Here is a 26472-nt window from a genome sequence, read left to right as displayed (position 1 = left end):
AAACAAACTGGATTCGGCTTCAGATTTGTTTGTTGTCATTTTCTTATGTTTCTCGCCGACCTCTTTTTTAAAAAAAAAAAAAAAATTCACTACTAAATTTTGTAAAACTCAAAAATTTAATAATAAATTTACACAATTTTTATAGAGAGATAAATAAGAGAATGAAAACAAACATTTCTCATCTAACAAGAAATAAATAAATAAATAAATTAAATTTTAAAAAAAAAAAAAAAAAAAAAAAAAAAAAAAAAGGAAGAAGAGTAGATCTCCTTAAAAACAACAAAAATCCAAATTTAATAAAAACTTTGTTTAACCAAACTACATCGTTTTTACGCTCTCAACTTAGAGAAATGACATCTCTTTCTTTTTTTGGATATTTAGTGGGATCGTCAAACCTAAAATAATTTATGTTTAACCTAAAAAGCGACTTTAGTTTCGAAAAATGAATTCCATTTTTAAATTTCGTAAATCATTTTTTTAGTTTGAGTTTCTCATTTTCAAATTGCTGGACCACCACCGAGCTATCTCGGACCACCGTCAAGCCTCCATCGAGCCACCTCAGTCCACAGTCGAACCACCATCGAGCTATCGCCAGGCCACCACTGAACAACCCTCGAACCACCCCAGACCACCACCGAACCATCCCCAAACCACCACTGAGCCACCATTGGACTACCATCGATCCACCGCCACCCTCAGACCATCACTAAGCTACCACGAACCACCACCGAGCTACCCTCGTACCACTATCGAGCCACCATTGGGCAACACCAGATCACCACTAAGCCACCACATTTTGACCATCATCAAACCACCTCCAAGCCACCGTCAACCACCGCCGAAACATCACTAAATAATTGAAGGGCCTCCGCCAGACCACCACCGGAACTCAAAATCATTAGGTTAGTTTTTTGTTAAAAAAAATATTTTTATGTTGTGAATAAAATTTGGTTTTTATAGGTTAATATGATTAATGAAAACAAGAAAAATATTTGTGATGTTCTGCACAAGTTGAACGTCGTTCTTTCTGAAAAAAAGGTTTTCTAGAAACAATTTCCGACGAAGAAAATTTACGCCGAATCAAATGGAGTCTTTAAGTTCAGGTCCAACTACTACTACTTTATATTGTTACCTTGATAAAGCATTTATGAGAGATACTCTAAGTGAAGATAAGAATATTAAAGCATTAATATTTTCCTAGTTATAAACAAACAGGAAAGAATTGAAAAATCAAGAAATGATCTCTGCAACCAGCCAAACATACTATTTAAACTTATAGGATGAATATTTGTTTTTATCAATGGTATAACATGCGTAATGCTATATGTAATTGCGTTCAATTTGTCATAAAACACTTGCAAAAAGGCCTTAAATTTTTCTTGTCCTTTTTACACGACTTTCCGCCCTTTGCCTCTTTGGTTCTCTTCAAGAGCTCGTTCGAGCTGCGGTGCCATTCGTTAATGGCAACATTGTCAGCGGCTGCAAAGGCAAAGCTTTGCAGGAAACTCAAGTGATTTTTATAACTGCAAATAAAAGGACATGGGAAGGACCCATCTCCAATTTCTTATCCTAATTAACCACACCTACAAAATATACAAATCATTCTACACCAGTCTTGAAAATGCAATCTATTCAAAAAAAAAAAAAAAAAGAGGGTTTAGGATCTGGAGCCGTGTCGCAAAATATCCTCTGTTTTCTTTCTCTGCCCTTCATGTTTCTCTACCATCAGTTGTCAGCAGGTTAGCAAATGACCATCTGGATTGTAGGCTCAGTATCGCGCCAAATCTGGGGTGAAGGAAAAAGGTCAAACCAATGTATCACCCCTGGCCCTGAGGATATTATATTTACAGAGAGGGCAGGTTGCATTTATTCGGAGCCATCTGCTGATGCATGCACAATGGAAATGGTGGTTGCAGGGAAGGGTACAAAGCTCCACTCCATCTACATATCGTGAAAGGCAGATGCAGCACTCCTACAAGACAGGTATGCAAGTTAGAATCCATGTTTGACTGTTCTATAAATTTTGCGCCAGCAATTGGAAGAAACAAAATAGCTTCTTTCCTATGACCATCACAGACAAATAAAGTGCAATTCTAAAAGTTTGATGAATATCAACCGGATCATATGGAAAAAACATACATAGTAAGCAATATTACATGGTAAGTTGTTAGATCATCTGAGTTCGATTTACTGATTAGCATAGCCACTCAGATTTATTAGGTGAAATGGATATCCAGCACATAAATGATGACAAGTTGTTTTGGATTAATACAAAAGATTTAAGTTACTAAGCAATAGCCAAAATAAACACAAACTACCCTGATTTTAAAAAGTTGAAAAATATTTATGGATTAAAAAAGGGGGAATTCAAGGAAAAAATTGTAAAATTACAGTTGCAAAATGAATTATCAAAGAGCCGAGTACTACAATATTCTATTAATATATCCACATTTATGTCACCTAAATATAAGCTGGCAGGGCAGATGGGGTTCAAAATTATTACAGCATTGAAGCTGTAAATCCTTGTTGGAAATAAGGGGTAAAAAATGATATAAATTAGAAAGAGTAGCACAAGATGCTTCCACGGAAAATAAACCAATAAATTTGGGCAATGACGTATATCTGAAGTACATAAAATTTATAACTAAAGTGAAGAAAACACGGAAGATAAAGCATTGGTGCTCACAGAATCCTCTGGATGAAGAGAAAGTTCATTGACATGGTTCCTATTTGCTGATTCCACCCTTCCCCACTCAAATTTCATTCTATCATCGTCAAAGGTACCCAGTGGATTGGCCTGTCGAAATCTATACTTGGGAAGATACCTGATATCATCTTCAGATGCGCCTTCTCTGATTGTCATAGCATAGGCAAATGCTACAATTGGGATGCAGCAGCAGAGAGCAAAGAAAATGATAAACGCCATTCCAACGCAAAAGATGATAAAGAATACATCAAAGGCTAGAAAAACCACTGTTAACCTGCATATAACTCACAAGGTACATACATCACTGAGGGTTCTATTACATTCACTAAAACTAAATCATGGTTGACTATTAAATTCATTATCATCATTTCTCTTATGTTAGCTTGCATACTTTGCACAGGCCACCAATTGCTAACATTAATGATGATCTTGAAATTTTATTGTCAAAGGCCCGTACAATGATCAACAATTTATCATGATGAATAACAAAAAAATCTAGGCATATATATTTAACACACTTGGAATCAAGGGATAAAATCGAAAACTAAAAAAAAAAAAAAAAAGGGAACAATGTAGCACTACAAACACATTAACAAATGATACAAATTAAATCTCTTCCTTTGAGCATCCCTAAGCATTGCTCTTTCTTTGTGTGTGTGTGTGTGTGTACATATATATGAGAAACAGGATTTGAAACAAATTGAACTCTTATTTGTGCAATTTGGAGGCGAAGGAGAGAAAAAGAAAACAGGGGGGTATTGATACAATTACCACAAGAAGTATTTCCATGTGCATTTGTTTACAGATATGGAAATTGATGGCTCCATCTGCAGGATGATAAATATACGTGCAAAATCCACTAGAAAAAATAAAAATAAAAAGCTTAGTTTTTTACTTGTTTGTCTTTATACATATCAAGTAGATTTGTTAGGGGGTCCTATTTTCCTCTATTTCAATGTATTCTTGTTGAATAAACCATTAGAATCGTGGTTCTTACCAGTAGAGGCGAGGAGAATCTTGCAGAAGTGCTTGGCCACCCACAACAATCCAATAGAATCCCAACACCCACCAGACGGAGGATATGATCGTATTTATTGACTCTAACCTCTTCACAATGCTGAAAATGGAAAATTAAAACCGAAATAGGAGATACATCAACATTCTTCCATCATTGTTACAATTGCTGCCCATACTAATCAAGATCTGAGCCCTTCAAGAAAAGAAGGGAAGAAAAAAAAAAAACAAAAAACGAAAAACGAAAAAGTTACCGGGCGTGAGCCAGAGGTGGAGCGGCAGGATCATGAGCAGAAGAAAAGGGGTTGAGAGAGTGAAGGTAGAGAAAGGCGACATGGAAAACGCAGTGGAGAGAGTAGCCAGAGAGCCAAACCCTGAGAGGCGTGGACGGCGTCTCCTTGAAGGTGGAGAGGAGCACCACCACGGCCACCGCCAGGAAGGCCAGGTCCAGCACCACAATGGGCTTCCAGTAGTAGTTGTAGTAGTAGTAGTAATAGCCGCAATTTGTTTCTCCGCTGACGTGGCTGTCATCGTCGTCGTCGCGGTGCTCGGAAGCGATCAGACCGGTGAGAGGGAGACTGAAGGTGGGCCGCCAGGGCACCGAATCATTTCTCCCGTTGTTTTCCACGCGTACAGGCAATCCCCGCTGCTCTTCCTCCATTTTGGACACAGCCGAGCCGAGGGGAGGAAGAGAGAGTGGTGGGAGTGGAAGCGCGGAGGACCAAAAGAGGAAGGGAGAGAGAAGGAGCGTAATGACGTCACATCACGGCGACGTTGACCGTTTTTGTCATATTTCCTTAATGGAGTTCGGTTTCGTCGTTAAAAGAGTAGTGATTGGTTAACGTTAGGTACAGTGACAGCGTTAATACGACATGATTGGCTTCTATAGTTGGAAAATTAGGCTACCATAATTAATTAATTGCTTCAACAAATCAAAGAATACCTAAAAACTCCCCAACGACTTATATATAATAATGCCGTAAAAAAATAATAATTTAAAACATGCTCCGTTAGTTTTAAAAAAAAAAACCAAAAACAAAAAACAAAAACAAAAACAAAACAAAAAAATCTAAGTCCTCGATTATAAGAAGACAATTTGTTCCAACCAACCTAGTTGAAAGGGGAAGGCCACATAACTACAATTTAGGTGAATGCCACGTAATTATTAAATTTTAGTCCAATTGTAATTTTAAAAGTCACATCAGTTATGAAGTGAAACAAAGGAGAATGGAAGTGACATTTAGAATTATTTCTCTTATCAGCCTAATTTAAAGAAAGAAAAGTAATCCTCACCAAATCCCAAATAATTTCATCTTTCCTCATATCATTTTTTTTTTTTTCTTGAAACATGATACTTGGTATTCTCTTATCCTTCTCCTATCATTTTTCGCTGATGTGGCATTATCAATCCACATTTAGATCGATCTTAATTAAAAAAAAAAAGAAAAAGAGATGTGCTATATATCTTTCTCTTATCCTTCTTCTATCTCTCACTGCTGACGCGAAATTATCAATCCTCCTTTAGGTCAATCTTATAAAAAAAAAAATAAATAAATAATCCAATGGTCCACATCAGTAGAAAATAATAGAAGAAAGACAAGAAAATACAAAGTAGCATTTCTCCAAAAAAAAAAATCAAATGGTGAATTAACAATGTCACATTAGCGTAAAAAGATGTGAAAAATAATAAAATACAAAGTAACATTTTTCTTTTTCCCTTCTCTTTCTTATGTTCTTTTCTAAAATCACACAATTCACTAGCGGCTTCCCTTTTTTTTTTTTAACCAACAAATCTCTCATCTATCATCATTTTTGTTTGTGATATGACGAATTAAGAGTGAGTTTAGTATCTATAAAGAGTAAATTCAAATAATTTTCAGATTCTTTTGTGCTAATTACATCCTATAGTAAAATATTTTTTGACCAATTCTAAAGTGAGTATTTACGAAAAAAAAAAAAAAAGCTTCTTAGTAAATATTGGTAAAGGATTTGGTCTGATAAGATGCTAGAGAAGGTTTGGTTTGATACGACAGAATTTTTTTTATTTTTTATTTTTTCAAGAAATTCATGAATTTAGGGTACTACTGTTTTGGCAAAATTTTGAGATTGTAGGATTTGAAGGGTTCTGATTTATCTGGCAAGTTTGACTTTTGAAATGGAAGTATGAATATTAATATATTATACGTATGGGAGGGAAGGTGTTGACTGTTGAGCCATTAGGATATCTTTCTAAATGAGTTAATTTTTGGTAAGAATACTAGTTTAGCCGTTTAGGCTCGGTGGGTTTCTTTAATTGGGATTTGGTTCTATAGAACCTAGGGTTTTTTTTTTTTTTTTTTTTTTTTTTTTTTTTTTTTTTTTGACATGTCCACACAAGAGGGGAGGAAGAATTCGAACTAGTGACTTCCGCTTCATGAGGCGTGGTCTTCAACCGATTGAGCTACCTCTTGGGAGGTAGACTTTAGAGTTATTGGTTTTTCAATAATGATCATGTTTTTAAAGATGGCCGTAAAGATGATCAAAACAATTAATAAAAAGAAATGTTACAGGTACCAATGAATAAGCTTCACATCATCTTGATATTCATCTCTTGGTAAAAAATTTGATACTCCTATCATTTCTTTAAAATAAAAAAAAAAATAAAAAAACAAATCTCTTTTTTCAGTAGAATCTTCTCAGAGTTTGAAATTTATAAACAACGTATAACAACTCCTTTTTTTCAATTATTTTATATTTCTCGTGGACTTGATTCAAAGTCCAGTTGTTTTGTGGTGGCAGACATAAACTTTCAATGGCCCTATGTTAGCCTCTATGATTGTCAAAGAAGTCCGTGCGGCCTCACGACGGCTATCACAAACTTCTGTTGGCTCCTTCGTAGCCGTCACATCAGTCTAGCAACTAATAATAGCATTCAAAACTGTCTGTTTATGGACTTTAGCACTTTATAACGTGATCTCTCTTAATCTTTACTCTCTATTCTATTAATAGGTTTAGTATTGGGTTTCTAAGTCTAAGATCAAATAAAGAAATCATTAAGAAAAATGACACTAGGGTTGAACGATTGAGACATTATCTTTTCTAAGGTTAACTCCAAACAAAAAAGTATAGTATTATAATAAAAACAGAATAGTTTAATTGGAATATAGATGGAACTTTTATAGGTGGTAAACAATTCCAAAGAGAGAGAAAGAATGGTAGAAATTAGGTGGGGAGCTGGTGGAGTTGTTTGGTTAGGGCAGTATTGACGGTGGGAGTAACCTATGGCCTATGAGGATGAGTTAAAAAAGTAATGAGAGACCTTGTTCATTGTGCTTTTTGGGAATACCATTTTTTTTTTTTTTTTTTTTTTTTTGAATAAGGATCCTCTCTAGTTCAAATAATATTAACTGGATCCCTCCCAATTCATTTGAACTGTAGAAGATCCAAATGTTTTTTTTCTGTAAAAGCCGTACATATTACCGACTTTGTCAAATGAAAAAGAATTTGGGCATTACACATTATTATTTATTATAGAGTAACGTTACACTTCACATATTTGTTATATTCATATTATATCGGATGATATAGCGTATTAAGAGAATTGTCAACAGATGCGCTAATGACTCATAATAGCTAAATATCGCTATTATGAACCATTTTAGTTTATTGTAGTTCATTGAACCTTTTTTTCTTTTTCTTTTGTCTATTTCTTTTCTTTTCTTTACTTTTTTTTTTTTAAATTTTATATTTTCTCTCTCCCTATCAGGCTATCACTCTCCGGCAAGCGAGGTCCTAGTTGCTTCAGAGGAACACATGGGTCCAGTCCAAGTACGTGGAGGGCAGGCAAATGAGGAAGTCCATGACCTAGAGGGTGTGCAGCCTGCAATCGCAATAGTCTCCGAGGAGCGCAATTTTAAAGTCTTGTAGATTTATGATGGACTCGAGGTTGGACCAAAGGCTTTGGATCTTGTTCATATAGTTGTGGATGTTGCCTATGCAGCACACCATTTCTAGGCTTGGTGGAGGGGGTAGGTATGACAACCAATATTTTTTATATACAAAATGAAATTATTATAGTGGTATGACGATTATTCACTAAGTCAATTCAAAGTACACATTTCATAATATGTACTTGATACATCAGAGACAAATAACTATGCAGCAAAAACTAATATCATAAAACTGACTAGTGTTAATTACAACGCCAAAAATATACATTTGTTTATCTATTTAAAGCTTGATCAAAATATTAATTACATCAAGGATGGCTATACAAAATTATGTGTCACATGTAATACGAGCCATAAACAAAAGCTTATACAAAATAGGGACAATCTGAGTCCGACACATACAACCATTGCGATAAGCTTCAGTCGTAATATCCCAAATACAACGCCACAATGTCCATATCGACGTCTGTGATACCTGCAACCAAAGCATCAGCATCTACACGATCATGGTAATAGCCACGTTCGCATAGATGAAAGTGTGAGTTCACCAACTCAGCAGTATAACACAAACTGGTTTTCACAATGAGCCAATCATTTTCATTCCTACCGTATGTTTACAATAACAGCTACTATTGACATGATGTTTATGTTTTAAAAACGATTCATAGCTGATAAGGGTAAACACAGGTACTTATAAACAGGAGAAACTTACTACTATATACACTTATACATATATATCAAGTGACTCAGCTATACTCGTATACAAGCATTCTACAACTTCGGGGAACACAAGCATACAAGTACATCTAAGTAGAAAATGAGTAGAATCATAAACAGGAGAAACTTACTACTATATATACTTATACATATATATCAAGTGACTCAACTATACTCGTATACAAGCATTCTACAACTTCGGGGAACACAAGCATACAAGTACGTCTAAGTAGAAAATGAGTAGAATCATGCTCCGCTATACAGAGATACGAGCATTTCCAAACCTTTGGGAAATACAAGTATCATATCTAAGCACAATTAAGCATAGTGTCTTATAAAACAGTATATGCACTCTAGTCGTAACTATATACATATGCTATGTTCCATTCAAACTCATAGGCATATCGACACGTCTAGTGTAAAATTCCATACAAAACATTTGATGCAATCTAGTTGTAACTGTATACATATGTTCTGTTCCATTCAAACTCATAGGTATACTAATACATCCAGTCATGAAAACATCTTAAAACATGTCACACATCATCATTTTGCTATGCATGCTCATAATCTGTTTTTGTCATCTTAGTGTCGAGGGTACGCAGCCCAACGGTCTTTCGTTTCATGGTACCAAAGTTTACGCAGCCTAGTGATCTTTCGTTTCATGGTGTCAAACGGTACGTAATTTAGTGGTCTTTAGTTCAGCGTTTCTTTCCATGTACATGCTTATACTTTCATGCCATATAATCATTGTGTCCATACTTTCAGATACTCATGCATCATTTAACATCATGTACTTTTCATATCATTTGCAAACTTTAACATGAAATCTTTAAGCCATCATAAAACTCATAAAAACATGCCTCATTTCTCATTCTCATAAACATACTTTGAAACCTCCTAAATCATCATCAAATCATATCTCAAAGCATTTCTCGACATAGTTGAAGTACTGAAAACAACCACATGCATATATCCATCTAAAGTAACATTGGCTCGCAATTATCAAATCATATTATTTTCTTAGCGTAAAATACAATAAGTTCGCAATGAGTAAAATACTCACTTTTGTTGCTCAGTATTTAGCTTAAAGATGGATCCCCAACCAAAGCCTTGCAATGTTCCACTGCATTTTCACATTACATGACAAGTTAAGACTAACACATAATATTTCCAACTCTAAATCCCCATTTAGCCATTGAATTGTTCAAGAACTAAACCCATGAAATTCTAGGGTTCCATTTAACAATTCATTAACTAACAATGCTAACCCATAAGATAATCTTAGGGTTAAACATCAAAAATCACTCATTTGAGCACTTAGACAAAAGCTAGGGTTTAAGAATCTTACCTTAAATCCACACCAAAACGCAACCCAATGCTTGGAGGTGATCAAGAACACTCCAAGACATGCAATACCTAAAGAAAATTGAGAAATTAGACTTAATCCCTCAAAAATCTACACAAAATCTAGAGGAACTCAAATTTTCAGATTTACCTCAAATCAATCGATGAAAACGTAGATATTGCTTCAAGGATCACGTTTTTGGCGTTGGATTTGAGTTTGGAGGCTTCAATATACTAGGATCTAGGGTTTTCGGTCAAAACCCTAAGAAAATGAGAGAAAATGGCGTGAAAGAAGAAGATTGGGCGAGAAAATGAGTTGGAAAACTCATTCCAACAAATTTAATAGACACCTGTCCGAACACATAAGTGGTATGTCCAGACAAGCGCATGAGGAATCGCGAGCATGAAGTTTCTGCAAGTCTCATCCAGACACGCATGAAAACTGGAACTCACTGAGAGTCCCATCCGTTGGCCCGTCCGGACACAGCAGCAGACACGGGTCTACTGCCAAGTTCGTCTAGACATGCTCCTAGGTTCGTCCGGACACGATACACAAAAAGTCACCACTGACTTACTGATTAACCCATCCGGACACAGGAATGGTCCGTTTGGACGCAATACACAGAAATTCAATCTTAAACATCTTCTAAGTGTTTTTCTTCCTCATTTTACCTAATTATGCACTTAATTACTCTAATTCATGTCTTGGACGTTACAGTAGGCTTGTACAAGCAATTACTGGCTCTAACCGCAGTCGCCTAAGGCAATTATTGAATTTTAATGACTGCAACCACTCCACTTAGGCTGTTAGCGGTTATTTGAACCCTTAACCGGCGCTTAATAACCATTTTTTATATATGAACTTTGGGCCTATTTTGATATTTTGGCCCTTCCTTGAGCCTCTTTTTAGGTTTATTTTTATTAATTTTGGTTTTTTTAAAAAAATAATAAGGTTCTCTTGTGCATTATATATATAAAGCATCCAAAAATCGAATTCAGAAATGAGAAAGAAAACTAGAAAACTAAGAAAATGATGATTCTTTCCTTTCCATGAAAAACACAAACTAAAAAAAAAAAACCACTCTGACACAGTGATACACACTCTAAAAATCAATCCAAAAAACACTGACATTTCGAATCCAACTTAAAGGAAGCCATATCCAAATAAACACTAACATTAGGAAATCCTAATACCAATTCAAAACATTACGAATCTAAAATCAATCCAAAAAACACCAACATTAGGAAATGTTTATAAACAGAGATGAACTCCCTGTGTTAACATGGTCAAACGATTCACACTCTCTGTTTATAAATGAAATCAAAAGCAAATGTAAACCGCAAAATGGCAAATAACGTACCTATTGGCTGCTGAAGCTACTCAAGCTAGGGAGACGCCACTAGACGGGAGAACCATAGAGGCAGAGAGAGAGAGAGAGAGAGAGGAGTATGACTATGAAGTTGGCGACAGCATGATGTGAAGAAGACTAGAAGAAAATGAGTGAGTATGAGAGAGGGAGATCAAACGAAACACTGGCCCCCGTTCACTAAACCCCTTCCCCCTCCCCTCCCTTCCCTTCCCCTCCCCTCCACTCCACTCATTTATATTTGATTGTGTCGGTACGGATGATCAGACTACTGAATGGTTGGCTTCTCCTTAGAAGCCAACATTTTACTTTATTCCCATTTTACCCCCAACATTTCAGTTTATTTCCTTGTTTTTGTTCTTCATATTAAAAGGTTGGGGGTAAAATGGGAATAAAAATAAATTTTACCCCCAACCTTTCGGTTTATTCTTTTTCTTTTTTTTTTTTTCGTTTTTTATATTCAAAGACCGGGGTAAAATGGGATTAAAAAATAAATGTTAGAATATTTTTTGCAGACTTCATACTTTTCGGTACTGACACAAACAGGAAAAAATGAGTGGAGGGGTTTAGTGAACGGGTTTATTTTCATTTTGTGGAAAACCTACATAAAACGATGTTGTTTTGGTATGGAATAATTGTACCGTTGGTCCATGTGGTATGCTATAATTATTTTTCACTCCCTATGGTTTAAAAAGTTCATGAGAAGTCCCTGTGCTATGCAATAATTACGTTTTACTCCCTGAGTCGATTTTCCGTCCACCATTTTGACGGAATCTGTTAGCTCTACACGTCAGCGCCACGTGTCGCCAATAAAATGGCGACACGTGTCCATCTTAATAAAAAAAATATAAATTTATTAAAAAATAAATAAAAATACTTTTTTTTTTAAAAAAAAAAAAAAAAAAAGAAAAACAAGAAGCAAGGGGTGGCTGGGCCACCCCCAGTGGCGCACCACCCCCAATTGCTTGGGGGTAGCCTTCGGGACACCCCTTTAAAATCCAGGGGTGGCCGCGGGCCACCCCTGGCGGCCACTGGGGGTGGTGCGCGGCCACCCCCAAAGGGGTGGCCCAGCCACCCCTTGCTGCTTTTTTTTTAATTTTAATTTTTTTTTAAAAAAATAAGTTTATTTATTTATTTTTTAATAAATTTATATTTTTTATTAAGATGGACACATGTCGCCATCTTATTGGCGACACGTGGCGCTGACGTGACATTTAACGGAATCTATTAAAAAATTTAACAGAATTTGACGCTATGGATCAATTTGTAATTATTGCATAGCACATGGACCTCCCATGAACTTTTTAAACCATAGGAAGTGAAAAATAATTATGACATACCACAGGGACCAACGGTGCAATTATCCATTTTGGTATTAAACACCAAAACGGTGTCGTTTTGATGTTATTATTATTATTATTATTATTATATATTAAATATGTAATAGAATTATTTCTATCATTTATATATAAGGGTAGGTGTTTAACGGCTTTTTATAATCGCCTACAAAAACAGTTTTGCGATTATCCGATTATAACTGCTCATTTTATACAAGCCTAGTGTGGGCTTCTGATCGTGGGTCTCACATTTCTTTCTAAACCATGAAAGTAGGTTTGCAAGCTCTACAACAAAAAGAAGTTGCAAAAAATAATAATTAAAAAATAAAAAGATTGAAAAATAATATTTAAATAAAAGGTTAAATACCTTTTTGTCCCCTGAGTTTTAGCAACTTTATTTTTTTCCCACCTCGGTTTTACTTTCGATCACAGATGGTACTTCACTAATGGCCATATACCCAAATAGCACCTCCGTCCATCTGTTGTCAAGAAAACTAACGAATTTTCACGTTAAACCAATCAATACTTAACATGTGTCACATACCTCATTAAAAAATAAAATTAAAAATAAGAAAAATAATAATTAAAAAATAAAGTCAAAAACAAAAATGTAAAATAAAATTGAAGGGGTGGCTCGAGCCACCCCTTTAGGCCAATGGGGGTGGCCGAAACGGCCTTGAGGGTGGCATAGCCACCCCCGTAAGGTGTGGGGGTGGTTTAGGCCACCCCCAAGGGGCCAAACCCTACATTTTGTTTCTCTTTTTATTCCCTTGGGGGTGGCCAAACCACCCCCAAACCAAACGTGAGTGGTCGAAACCACTCTCATTTTGCTATTTAGGGGTGGCCGAACCACTCCCTAGGGCTTTGGGAGTGGATCGACCACCCTCAGACCGGCACTAGGGGTGGTTGGCCATCCCCATTGGCCCAAAGGGGTGGCTAAAAAAAAATTGTTTTTGTTTTTGTTTTATAATTATTTTTTATTATTTTCTTGATTTTTAAATTTAAGTTTTTTAAGTTTTCTTTTTAATGAGGTATATGACACGTGTCAAGTTCTAATTGGTTTGACGTGAAAATTCGTTAATTTTCTTGACGGCAGATGGACGAAAGTACTATTTGGGTATATGTCCATAAGCGAGGTACTACCTATGAATCTGTGATCAAAAGTAAAACCGAAGTGAAAAAAATAAAATAAAGTTGTTAAAACCTAGGGGCAAAAAGTTATTTAACCCTTAAATAAAATAGAGACTGGATTATAGAAACTTTTGGAACATATATAGAAAACGCAGTAGCTAAAATAAAAATATGTATTTTTTCACTAGCTATTTTAGCTACTATTGCTAAAGACGCTCCTATAGTGTTTTTAATATTTGACAATGTAAGCCTCTTAAAACACGTCATGTCAATTGATGTGACATGAATGTAAAAAGTATGATTATTCTTAGGGGTAATTACATTTTTTCCCCTTGAACTACTAGCCTCTGTCAGTATGCCCCCACAAACTGACACTCTCACCAACCGATCGTATCGAACTACCATTTACTTACCAAAATCTCCCGCCGTTAAGGAATCTTGTTAAATCGGATGAAATATTCCATTTTTAGACGTTAAATTTCGTTTAAAAACAAAAACACCCTAAAAAAATAATTTATTAAAAAATATCAAAACTAAAAAAATAAATATATGAAAAATATAAACTTCAAAAAATATTTAACCTAAAAGTTTAAAACATTTAAAAATATTTTTTTTAAAAAAAAAAAAAGGGATAGCTGCCACCGGGGGAGGGGTGGTGGCCTCGAAGGCCACCCCCGACCTATGGGGTGGCCGTGTAACCACCTTGAACTTGCTCTGGGATGGCCCGTGAGCCACCCTAGATGCAAGCCAGGGCTAGCACGCGGCCACCCCCAGGTTCGAGGGTGGCAACGAGCCACCCTAAAGGTGGCGAGAGCCAACTCTTGGGGTGGCTCAAAGGCCACTCCTCGCCTATGGGTTGGCCACGAGACCACCCCTTTATTATTATTTTTTATTATTTGTTTAATTTTAAGAGTATTATATGTAAATTTTGATTATAAAATTAGGGTGTATTTGAGTTATTTCAAGTTTTTTAACAAGGTTGATTGACGGAAGGGGGATTTTGGTAAGTAAATAGTAGTTCGATGCGATCAAGTGGTGAGAGTGTCCATTCGTAGGGGCTGGTAGTTCACGGGGAAAAAATATAATTACCCCTTTCTCTTATATATACATACCATTATTTCTTGTGGAGTTTGTTTTGCATAGAGAGGTAATGTTTGCCTCTGGTGTTAACTATATGATTAATTTATTAGATGGGAAGTTAGTAGGTAAAACAAGTAATGAATTAAAATTTTCTAATCATTTTGGAATAGGATTCTCTTAATTTCAAATAAAATAAAGAGGAATAACTTCATCTTCATGATTTAATCTAAGGGTATAACTTCAATCAAGTCCTGGCAGAAACTAGCAACATTTTGCCTGCAAATTAGAAGTTGACACGTACCCTGAAGCAAAAAAATCAAATAGAATAAAAACACCCGATCTTCTTCAACTCTGCTACAAACGCTGCCATTCCAGAAACTGAACGGACCATGAAGAAAACACATGAACGCTGCCGCCCACACCCATTCCGTCTCTTTCTCTGTTTGTGTTCTCTCCATCTCTCTCTGTTTAGTTTCCCCACAATCACAATTGGCTCACATATGATTCTCACAACCAACGTTTTGGGTCCTCTCTCTCTGTCTGTCTTGTAACTCGTGTTCCACCACAAAATGCTGATGGTCGTGAAAATGGTGAAAATGGGTTCCATTGATGTCCAACTGGATTATTATTTGGGTTTTATTGGTGATAGTTGGATTTTTGTGTTTTTTCTTTTCTTCTGTTAATTCATTCTTCGGTCCTGATTATGGGAGGATCTGTTGTATAATCTAAAGGAATTTTTTTTTTTTTTGGTATAATCAAATGGAAACAAAAATGCAAACATGCACACAAGGTATAAGATGAAATGCCTCAACCAATATCTCTGTGCCTCTGCTTCTCATCGAGCTAGGCTGAGCTTGTACAAGAAAACTTTGAAAATCATACATGGGGTGGAGAAAAGACTAGAGTTTGGAGTTTGGATCAATGGAAGTTTGCCAAGGCAATTCCCATCTCAGTGTGTGGTCATTGCAACAGAGGTTCCAGTATAGATAGCAGTGCATGAAATAAGTGTTCAATTAAATTCTTCTTACATGCACAGGAATGGACGGGATTTGGGGCGGATTAGAGGTGGACAGGTGGACGGCTTTGGCGGCATGGTCCAGTCCGGGCGGACATGCGGTGATTTTGGGCGGAATAGGGGCGCACGGGATTTGGGCAGTGGCTTTTTCTATTTTTTTTTTAGAACGTAAGGTACTTCATAAATCATAATGGGAGAGAGGGATTGGGTGCTTCACTAACATTTCATTTTTTAGTTTTTAGCTGATGTGTCAAGTAGTTATTGGTGGGCATAAACCCACTGCTTTTTGCCTAGACCGTATAGAAGGGGCTCTCTTAATCTAATGGTGTAGATGGGATCAGGATCCTCTGCAATTTTCAAATTACCAAATTTAAGCCATTTTCAGACATCAAAACGCTTGAAAAATGCCACCCATTAAAAATGTGACATATTACAGTTGAAAATTGAGTATATTTTTCATAATATTAATAAACATAATAATAAAGATAACACACAATTGTGAGCCGTCTCTCTCAGTGCCTCTTATCATAGGGCTTCCATGTGCTTTGTGGTACACGATGGGGGTTGAGCAAGTGGATCTGAATTTGGGTTGCAACTCGCAGCTTCTCCTTCAATGTGACATGATTGAGGTGTTGCTTAGGTCCAGATTTGGCTAGTGGCTGGACTTCTACGTAACCTTGGTGGTAGGATTTTTGGGGAAAACTTGGTATTATTGGTGGTGGGGCAACAGTGGTTTGGTTGAGTGAATGGGTCTGTGTGATTATGGCCAAGCAAAGTGGTGAAGGTGGTGAGATGTCGGATTGACTAGGTGGTAACTAGAATCAATGGAAGATTCTGATAGGGTAGGGTATGGTAACGTGATTGGCTGTGGTGATAGTGAGGCTTTAATGGTTGGGTTATGAGTTTTGATGGAGTAATGGCCATCATGTGATAGCCTGTGCTTCAAACATTTGTTCATTACAACACATATCTCCTCCATTCGCTTCATACTCTCTTGTCCCAAATGCATGTTGGTCAGCATCTTTTGTCGAACAGATTTCATGGATCTCAGCTGTTTCTCTAATCGTTTCAAATGATGGTCGTCCATGGCAGAAGTAACGTGGTGTTTGGCTCAGATACCAATTATTACGTGCCTAATTACTCAAACACGCAACGGATAGATAAGGGTAGTTCAAAGAACCCTAATACCTCACAAATCAACTCAAGAGCTGAATCTTAATAATCTTTGCTTACTTTATTCGCCAATCTAATAAGTTTATATAGAATTACAAAGAAATGTGATAAACATAAACTACTCTCATAAAGATGCATCCTATCACAAACATTTCATAGAGATGTATTCTATGACTATCCTATCACTAACAACTATTAATAAACATGATAATAAAGATAATACACAACTACTTAGGAATAACATACCATCCATTTATTCTCTATTATTATCTACTACTAGAATCTTAATAAAAATAACACTCTCATTAGATAAATAACATCTCTTTCCAAATGACTATAGACTCATAACAGATCACTTAACTATATACATTTGGCCAAGTCATTCTAGGATGTGTGTCCAATCCGTTTTAGCAAATCAAAACCCACAATCAATGGAAGCTCAATAAAGAAAATATTCTAACAGTTAATTCCCGAAACATTTAATGTGTAATGACCTAACTCCTCGAACAGATGAAACTGGGGGCGGGGGGGGGGGGGGGGGGGGGGGGGGGGGGGGGGTGTGCAATCCACGTTTCTAGTGCAAATGCCACTAGAATCTACGTGAAACGACGACACAGATCGACCAAAACTGTCAGATGCTAAAAACAATGTAATATTTCCCATGGCTTCTGTCTCCTACTCTGGTGGTGAAGTAAACCGACCTTGCACAAAGTCATGCAACTTCCAACTTCCAAAGAATCCCTTAAACCCAAAATTTTGCTCTTACACTTGCAATCTGCTGCAGCTGAGGGTCACAGATGTCCATAGCCAGAGTTCCCCCAAACCCAAATTTTATATCTGGGAAGTCTGAAAGGATTGCTTGATTTTCTCCATCAACTCAGCGGCAGCAGTTGACCGTTTAAGGGATTCATAAGGTTGTTAAATCTGAAATCCTCAACTGAAATATGGACTTCAGACAAGCACTAAGCTTTGGGAGTATAACTTGATTAAAAAATTAATAATTTCTCCAAGTTCAAGAATACAATTGAACTCTTCTAGGATGATTATGCATCCGTTTCAATTATGAAGAATGGTTTATGGAACATCCACCACGGAGTTATCTTCCTTAAAAAGGCCTGAACTAAATAAAGCACTTATCTTTCTGAAATGTATTCAAAGATAAAGAGGGCTATTTAATCAAATATGTAAATGCAAATATTTCATCTAATCAAGACGACTAAAAGATGCAACTTTAAACCATCTACAATTCAACTTCAAAACGAATTGGAAAATGTTACATCCATTGAAGTCCTTAATAGTGAACAAAGATGTTGTCTGAGCTCGCAAAAACAAATTAGAATGACAGAAAGAAGCAAAAGGGTCAGCACATAACCTGCAATGACAAGGTGAGGCAAAGTTCAGACATTCTTTAGCTTCTTCATCTTCGAGGGCGGCCATCGGCCTTTCTTCCTCAACCTCCGCTTTTGAACAAGCCTCTTTCTCCTAAGCCTTATCTTCTTCGCCAATTTCATCCTCAGTTTCTGCTCCATCCTCTCCTGCAGCTTCGATTCCAACGGGAGTTTCTCAACCGGCACAACCTCTTCCTTGCTCTCAGCCTCTTCCTTGCTACCTGAAGAAGGCTCACCACCCGCTCCATCAATGTCAGAAGAAGCTCTGACAATTATCAAACCCGTCCTGTTGTTGATAAAGGGTGCGCAAATCCGAATTCCTTTGAAAGATTTTGGCTGCAGATCAGTGGGTTTCATGTGCAACCTGGAGACTGTAAACCAATACCACAAGATTTGGATATGAGTTGATGCTTGAGAACAGAAAAAAAAGAAGGCAGATTGAGTTATTCAAAACAAAACCCAGATAAGATTACGGTTTGTGACTTCAAATAAAGATGGCATTATAGCATTTAGAAATTCGTGTAAAAAGGATGCAAATTAAAGTGAAACTCATGTGTTTGAAGAAAAACCCAAACGGTTTTTTGTCGAACATGAAGTAAGGCCCTGTTGCTAAAACAGAGCGTTTTCGAGAACAACAATCACCTTTTACCATTAAAATGTATTAGCACCAAATGGAAACACAAGGGGCTTATATGAGACAGAGTGTCTTACTTGCGGTAGCATTGATGGAAAAGGTTGGTGATGATGATGATGATGACGAGGACCAAAATGAAGAAGAAGAAGAAGAAGAAGAAGAGGAGGAGGAGGAGGAGAGAGAGGTGAGAGGATTGGAGCAGAGAAGGAGAGCCATTTTGTTGGAAATTTGGTCGTTTCGATTTGGAGTGTGGATAAGCCTGAACACCTCCTCCCACTGTGTGTGACAGTGTGTCAAAGAGTGTCACCGTCTATTCTCCTCCATCCGATCGATAAGGAATCAACACGCTCCAAATTTTCCTACCCATCACTTCTCTAGATCCGGAATTTCACATCTATCGGGTCGTGGATTTTGGAAATATTTTTTTAAAAATTACTTCAGGCGAATTAAAAAATAAATAAATAAACATACCTTCGCAACTACCGCCCAATTTGTAATCTCCTCACAAACTTTTTAATTGAAGCAATATTCTACTTCTCAATCTGCAGAATAGCAATACATACCCCTTTTGTTTCACAAAAAAATACCCTTACAAATTCTAAAAAAAGGCAAATATCGTTATAAATTTGAAAAACAAAAATCTATGGTGGCCATGGGTGGGTCTGGTGAAGGCCCACCGCCGCTGCTGTAGGCCACGAGTTTATTTTATTTTATTTTATTTTTTTAAAATTACTTATAATGGTATTTTTTTTTTTATCATTTTCAGTACAAAATGGTGTACATTGCAATTTTTTATTAATTTACAGAAAGACATCACTTCAATTCAAAGTTTGTGAGAACATTGCAAATTGTCTGCTAGTTTGACGGGTATGTATACTTTTACCTAAAAACAAATTAAAAGTCATATATTTTTAATGACTTTGTTTTCCTTAAACTAAAATCAAAAGATGATTTTCAATATCAACTTTTTCTTTTTTAATTCAATATCCACTTAAATACATATTTTTTGACAATAGTTTAATAGAATGGTTTCCTACATTTGTAAGTTTTTATGAAAATAAAAAATTCAACTAACTCTTTATTTTTAAAAGAAGGAAAACTACACTTGCCCTCTCAAGCTACCACTCAATTTGGAATATTTTTCTAAACTTAAAAAAATTGCAATATCCCCTACCTATATACCAAGCCCTTTCATTTAGCCCCCTATTGTTAAAATTTTCTATTAACTTAGATAATTAATGCATCACGTAATGTAAAATGTCCGTTATACCCATAGAATTTGTTAAAATAAAACTATACCTTTGAACTAGTTTTTTTTAAAAAAAAAAATTTAGGGAAAAAAAAAAAAAAAAAAGCTTCATAGAACTGTTCGTAGATCACGCAGTCGTGGTGACCCACGGCTTGGTTCCTTTTTTTCTTTTTTCTTTTTTTTTGCTTATTCCTAAATTTTTTATTTTATCAAGGATTATTTTTGTTGTTTTTACTTCTTTCATTAGGATTTAACAAAACATCTTAACAGAGAGGTAACTGAAAAGGTTTAGGGCTGTTAGATTAGAAAAGAACATTGCAACTTTTTGACTTTGGGGAAAACAAGTCTGCGTGTCGACCCGTGGGGACCCGCGACCCGTTTAAGGTAGACCAAAACACGACCCGTTTATATTAACGGGTCGGAGCCCCAAACACGACACAACAAGGTAATTTTCACGGGTCACCTGACATGACCCGTGAAACCCGTTTAGCATAATGGGTCGTATCAGGTCGAAACGACCCGTTTGACCCATTTAGCTTAAAAAGTTAAAAGTGATTTTTTTTTTTTTTATTTAAATGAAATAATTATAGTTTTAGCAATTCATCTCTATAAATTAAACTCTTAGTAGGCTAGCACCAAATCACTTAATAAGTTTAATTGTCTAATCAAATAACAAAAATAAAAAACTGCATCATTATTACAAATTTACAAATACAAATTGGGTTCCCATTTTTGCCCCATCTTGTCCACTCTTGAATGACCTGCAAATATGCTCATTTTCCAGATGAACTTGGAATGTCACAGGAACTGATACTATCCAATGTCAAAACATCATCTTCTTCGTTATCCACCTTCATTAAAGTTTGTTCTATATCAAAAGATAAAAGAAATTAATGTCATTAGAATAAGATAAAAAAAAAATACAAATAAATGAAGAAATTAAATATGCAAATAACTAATATTACCTTGCTATCCATATAACCAATCTCTAATGCAAACCAATGCCTCAACAATATCATGCTTGAGTGAACTCATATACTGATCAATCACACATCCACCAATACTAAAAGTGGATTCCGAAGCAACAGTAGAAATAGGAATATTCAAAATATCACGAGCCATGGTAGCTACTTCAGGATAGCGAAATTCATTTCCTTTCCAAAATAAAAGGATGTCAAATGTCGTACTCTTATCCAAATACTTGGGTTCATCCAAATAAAGTTTTAATTGAGTCTTTTGTGCATCAGCATCGACTCCATCAAATGCTAGAAAATCCTACATGAAAAGAGATAATATAAACATAAAATTAGTAAGTGGTTATGAGTATATATACTAAGTTACTAACAAGCTAAGAAACTTGTGATAGTATTCACATTTTCCCAATATGAGTCTTCTTGGGGCTGAACAACTTTAGAGCTTGAAGTCGTAGGAGCACTATACTCCATAAAAAGTTTGGTTAACGTTTTCGTCACATTCTCATACTCTTGAGATTCAGCTCTATAAATCTTCGTATAATAATAATTTACAAGGCGCAGCTTGTAACGAGGATCTAAGACAATTGCAATGGCCAACACTAAATTGAATTCTGACCAATATTTCTCAAATTTAGAGATCATTTGATTTGCCATTAATCTCCTATACCCATCTTCGCTCACAAGTTCTTACTTCAAGTTCAGATAAATCAATGCAACTACGGAAAAGTATAGATTGGTAGTGGGATATTTGGTACCAGAAAAAGCACATGTAGCACATTAAAAGCAACCCAAGAAACTACTGATGTCATTCACCTTTTCCCACTCAAGTGCATTAGGACAAAACGTATGGTTTTTATCAGTCATCTCCAAATAAGCAAAAGCATGCCTATAATGAATTGCACTCTCAAGCATAAGATATGTCGAATTCCATCTAGTTGGCACATCTTGTCTTAACCTCTTATTACTGTCCAATGACATTTGAATGACAGCCTGAAGAAAACTTTATTTTCTCATTTGTGATCCTCTAAAATACTTAACACTATCTCGAATCTTTTGGATAGCATCAGTGATCTCTTTTAATCCATCTTGCACTATCAAATTAAGAATATGGGTACAACAACGCATATGAAACAACTCACCTTCACAAGGAAGGGTTTTCTTCATGTTTAATTTTGGTTTGAGATTCACAACACACAAATCATTCGTAGAAGCATTATCTAATGTTATAGAGAAAACCTTTTTATCAATCTATCACTCTTCTAGCAAACTATATATCTTTTCAGCCAAAGATGCACCATTATGTGGTGGGAGCATGAATGAAAAGCTTAACACCCTTTTAGATAATACCTAATTTTTATTAATAAAATGTGCAGTGAGGCAAATATACCCATCGGTTGTCAAAGAAATCCACAAATCAGATGTCAAACTAATCCTCCCAGGACAAACATTTAACAAAGACTTAACCTTTTGTTTCTCCAACATATGCATCTTAATCAAATCAGCCTTAGCAGTATTTCTACTAATTAATGGTACATCACTACACAAGAATCTATGCATTTCTCTTACACCATTATATTCAACATATGAAAAAGGCAAGCCATGCTTAATAATCGTACAAACCAACAATTCTCTATATCTTTTAGGACAAAATTTTGAGGCACTTACTGCTAGAGTTCCTTGATCTCTATATAGGAGCATTTGCTGAATATCATGATCATTTTTCCCCCCACAAACCTTCATATGCTTCTGTAGATTTCCAGTTCCATGTGAACTGTTAGCTATATATTTATGATCACAAAACTTGCATTTTACCCATATCCTTGTGTCATTTGAATCTGTAGAAGGAAGTTCATCAAAATGGGTCCAAACTGTTAATGTCTTCCTAGGCTTCTTCTAGACCTTTTTTTTCGTCATCGGATTCGTATGAATAGAAAGATCTTCCAATATATTTATTTCAACCACATCATCATCGAATACAACCGAATCATCATTAATCACCTACACACATAATCGTTAGTAAGTTAGAATTTCTACACCTAATTTCTTATACCTAAATCTGAACATAATTTCTTCTAATCCTACAAAAGAAATTCTACACTCTCAAAGAATGAAGAAATATAGCACATAATTAGTTAATGACACCAACATATAATAAGAACAAGAAACACTTCAAACACATATAAGCAGAAGATACGACAGAATGAATTCACTTATTGTTTTATATTTGAAAACTCATATATACATGGACTAAGAAAACACATATGTACATAGACTAAGAAATCAGCAGAAAACAAGGGGCTGAGACTTGCCGGAACACCAAAAGTCATCAAAATCTTTTCTTTTCTTTTTTTCAAATCTTAACTCATAAATCTATGATTAGCCGATTAGGTTTGGTACTAATGTTATAAACAAAGATTAACATATTAGATTTGGAAGGTTATAAACAATTTTTTCAAAGATTAACAAATAAACAAAGATTAACATACCGGTACCGGATGCGACGTCGGTGGAAGAGAGAGAGAGAGAGCGGCAGAGCGACACTGGCGGCGCAGCAGAGAGCGGTTGCGATGTTCGCAGCGAGCGGAGAGCAGAGAGAGAGAGCGTCGAGCGGGAGAGAGTGGAAAAATGAAAATCAATAGTGGAAGAAGAAAATGGAGGAAGAAGAAGGGGCTGATTGGCTGAAGACTGAGTGAAGAGTGAACTGTGAAGGGCGGCGCTGAAGAGTGAAGCCTGAAGGAAAAAAAAAATAAAAAGACTTTTTTTTTTTTTTTTTTTTTTTTTTTTTTTTTTTTTCTCTTCTGCGTGCAGCGTGCCGCGTGCGTGACTCCTCCAGTTTTTTTTTTCTTCTTATGTCCAGTCCTAAACTCCTACGGTCCTACCTAATCCCATTTCCTTTCTTTCTTCTTAAAAACTGTGTCTGGCGGGTCACCCACGAGTGACCCATGACACAATCCACCAGACCGAAATAAACGGGTCAACTCGTTTATGACTCAAACTCGTTTAAGGTAAACTCAAACCCGCTAATTTCGTGTTTGGTTGTCGGGTCGTGTCAAAATTGTCAACCCTAAATCGTAGTTTGGGGGGTAAATATAATTTCTCCTTTAAAATTTGTAGTTTCACCCAAGTCCTTGTTTTGTTCGGACCAATGATTTATATTTCTTGACAAAATTTTGATTTCTATTATTGTTTTAACGCATCACTTTAAATCAATTTTCACCCAATAAATTAAAGGGAAAACTTCACTTATAACCCATGATCTTTCATCACTTTTGCAAAAAATGTACCCAAACTTTATAAAGTGTCAATTTAGATTATCCATCTTTCAATTTTTTTCAATTTCAATCGTCCGTTAGAATTTTCCGTTAAATCCTATCAAAATTTCCAAAATATCCATGTGTTAAGTTTTTTAAGGGTTAAATACTTTTTTGCCCCTGAGGTTTAAATACTTTATTTTTTGCCCCATGTGGTTCATTTCATATCGTAGATGGTACCTCGTTTATGGCTAAAGATAGAGCTAGTACCTTCGTCCAACTTCCATTCAAAAAAATTAACGAAAATCCACGTCAACACCTCTAAGAAGTAGACATCTGTCTTGTACTTAAATAAAAATAATCTAAAAATAATAATAACTTTAAAATAAAAATAAAAGTAAAAGCTTTAAAAAAAAATGGTGGCTGAGCCACCCCCATAGCCAATCTAAGGGTGGCCAAACCACCCCCAAGGGCCATAGGGGTGGTTCGGCCACCTCCAAATAGCAAAATGTGGGTGGCCGAAACCATCCCCAAGAGCCTTGGGGGTGGCTCGACTACCCCCTTTTGGCCTGAGGGTGGGTTTGGCCACCCCTAAGGGCCAAACCCTAAACGATGTTTTTTTTTCCCCCTTTTTGGCCTTGTAGGGGTGGCTGAACCACCCCCAAGGGTCATAGGGGTGGTTCGACCACCCCTAGACCGGCCATGAGCGACCCCCCACAAGCCAAAATGGGGTGGATCGAGCCACCCCTCCTTTTTTTTCAAAAGTTTTTTTTAAAAAAAATTAAATTAGATTAAAGCTTTTAATTTTTTTTTTTTTTAAGTTTTTAATTTTTATTTAGGTACAACATAGGTGTCAGTTTTTTAGAGCTGTTGATGTGGACTTCTATCAATTTTTGGATGAAAATTAGACCGAGGTATCATCCCTATCTTTAGTCATAAACGAGGTACCATCTACGATACGAAATAGACTACTGGGAACAAAAAATAAAATTTTTAACCCATAAGGGGGTCGAACGTATTTAACCCATTTTTTTAAAAAAAAAAAAAAAAAACTTGCAAAGATTTTCAAAGATTCTAGCATTTTGCAAATTCCTTTAAATTTTGAATAACACCTAAATCCTATGAATTTTTTCTTTTCTTTTCTTTTTTTCTAAAAAAAAATAATAAGGATATTTTTGAAATTTTGACTGGATTTAACATAAAATCCTAACGGATGATTGACATTAAAACTTTTTAAAAGATGGATACCCTAAAATTGACACTTTTTAAAGTTTGGGTACATTTTTGTAAAAGTGATGAAAAATCAAGGGTTATAGGTGAATTTCTCCCTAAATTAAATGAATATTTTTTCCTTTTTTCTTATTACAAAAAAAAAAAAAAAAAAAAAAAAAAAAAAAAAAAAATTGCTTTAATAAAAGGTGAAACTGAGGTTCACTCTTATGCTTGGGTATGGTTCATATATGTTAATAAATTGACCGTGCACCCTCCGCTTGGCAGAGGAGATCTGCAATATTCAAAGATGGCAAGGAGACTTGCCGGGTGTGCCGGCGGAGGCAACCTCTGAAGCTTAAGTTAGTAGGGGAATAAAGACGAGAATCTAAGGAAAGTAGGGAAAATGCTAAGGGAATTAAATCATACCTAATAGAGACCACCTCCCCTTATTTAGAAGTTGTCGTTCCCACCACTACACGGTATGGACTCTTGCCCATTTCTTATTGCAACGATGGGAGATTCTCCCGAGCATATCGGGTGATTACACTTCATGGTCCCAGGTTGTTACTTGATATGGCATTAGGAATAATTGGGAAGTTGTAGAGATTTGTCTCGGTAGTTATACGATGAAAATGCGGATGCGGTTGTCTGCAAAATGCGGCTATCACTTTTAAATATCTACATTATATAATTACTATCCGCGCGACTATTGCAATTAAGGTAGTGCTTCTCCTCTTTCCGCAGCTTTAAGTCGGTTGTTGTTGCAAAAGACTTCAAGCAGGCCTGACTCTTGGCCTGCTTCAAAAGTCGCCTTGTGTGGCCCATTTCTTGGCTCTTAACTCAAGATAAAGAGGACGAACTAATTTTGGCTCATTTCCTAATTTTTAGTTGTACTTATTTCAAGTACTGTAATTATGTTTGGACCAATGGTTGGGAAGCCTACCCAC

At 36.0% G+C, this 26472-nt stretch overlaps 2 protein-coding genes and 1 long non-coding RNA gene across 3 annotated transcripts; all 3 read right to left on the bottom strand.

Annotated features, from left to right (window-relative positions):
• Window positions 1–1340: 1340 nt before the first annotated feature.
• Window positions 1341–4552, bottom strand: LOC133872178 (E3 ubiquitin-protein ligase At1g12760-like). Its single transcript, XM_062309616.1, has 4 exons — window positions 3976–4552; window positions 3705–3824; window positions 2687–2981; window positions 1341–1972 (listed from the first exon to the last, which is right to left on the bottom strand). Exons 1-4 carry the CDS (start codon window positions 4380–4382, stop codon window positions 1805–1807), a joined length of 990 nt encoding a protein of 329 aa, XP_062165600.1. The 5' UTR covers window positions 4383–4552; the 3' UTR covers window positions 1341–1804.
• Window positions 4553–7857: 3305 nt separating this feature from the next.
• On the bottom strand, window positions 7858–11270 carry LOC133874344 (uncharacterized). The gene is made up of 5 exons (XR_009901248.1): window positions 11076–11270; window positions 9866–9976; window positions 9719–9786; window positions 9434–9493; window positions 7858–8146 (listed from the first exon to the last, which is right to left on the bottom strand). It is a non-coding gene; the product is annotated as an uncharacterized LOC133874344 (long non-coding RNA).
• Window positions 11271–18041: 6771 nt separating this feature from the next.
• On the bottom strand, window positions 18042–19147 carry LOC133873110 (large ribosomal subunit protein cL37). Its single transcript, XM_062310832.1, has 2 exons — window positions 18917–19147; window positions 18042–18576 (listed from the first exon to the last, which is right to left on the bottom strand). The coding sequence occupies exons 1-2, from the start codon at window positions 19053–19055 to the stop codon at window positions 18215–18217; spliced, it is 501 nt and encodes a 166-aa protein (XP_062166816.1). The 5' UTR covers window positions 19056–19147; the 3' UTR covers window positions 18042–18214.
• Window positions 19148–26472: the final 7325 nt, after the last annotated feature.

The sequence above is a fragment of the Alnus glutinosa genome, chromosome 7 (genome assembly GCF_958979055.1).
Source record: "Alnus glutinosa chromosome 7, dhAlnGlut1.1, whole genome shotgun sequence".
Classification (NCBI taxonomy): Eukaryota; Viridiplantae; Streptophyta; class Magnoliopsida; order Fagales; family Betulaceae; genus Alnus; species Alnus glutinosa.
The sequence above is the reverse complement of the archived record's forward strand: the minus strand, read 5'-3'. Positions and strand labels throughout refer to the sequence as shown.

Excerpts from the sequence above, each read along its gene's own strand:
- LOC133872178 (XM_062309616.1), bottom strand. The coding sequence starts at position 4,382 with ATGGAGGAAGAGCAGCGGGGATTGCCTGTACGCGTGGAAAACAACGGG. Across the intron at positions 2,982-3,704 it reads GATTCTCCTCGCCTCTACTG|GTTAACAGTGGTTTTTCTAG; the intron begins GTAAGAACCACG and ends AGTTATATGCAG. Across the intron at positions 1,973-2,686 it reads CTCTTCATCCAGAGGATTCT|GAGTGCTGCATCTGCCTTTC; the intron begins GTGAGCACCAAT and ends CCTGTCTTGTAG.
- LOC133873110 (XM_062310832.1), bottom strand. The coding sequence starts at position 19,055 with ATGGCTCTCCTTCTCTGCTCCAATCCTCTCACCTCTCTCTCCTCCTCC. Across the intron at positions 18,577-18,916 it reads TTCCATCAATGCTACCGCAA|TCTCCAGGTTGCACATGAAA; the intron begins GTAAGACACTCT and ends ATTGGTTTACAG.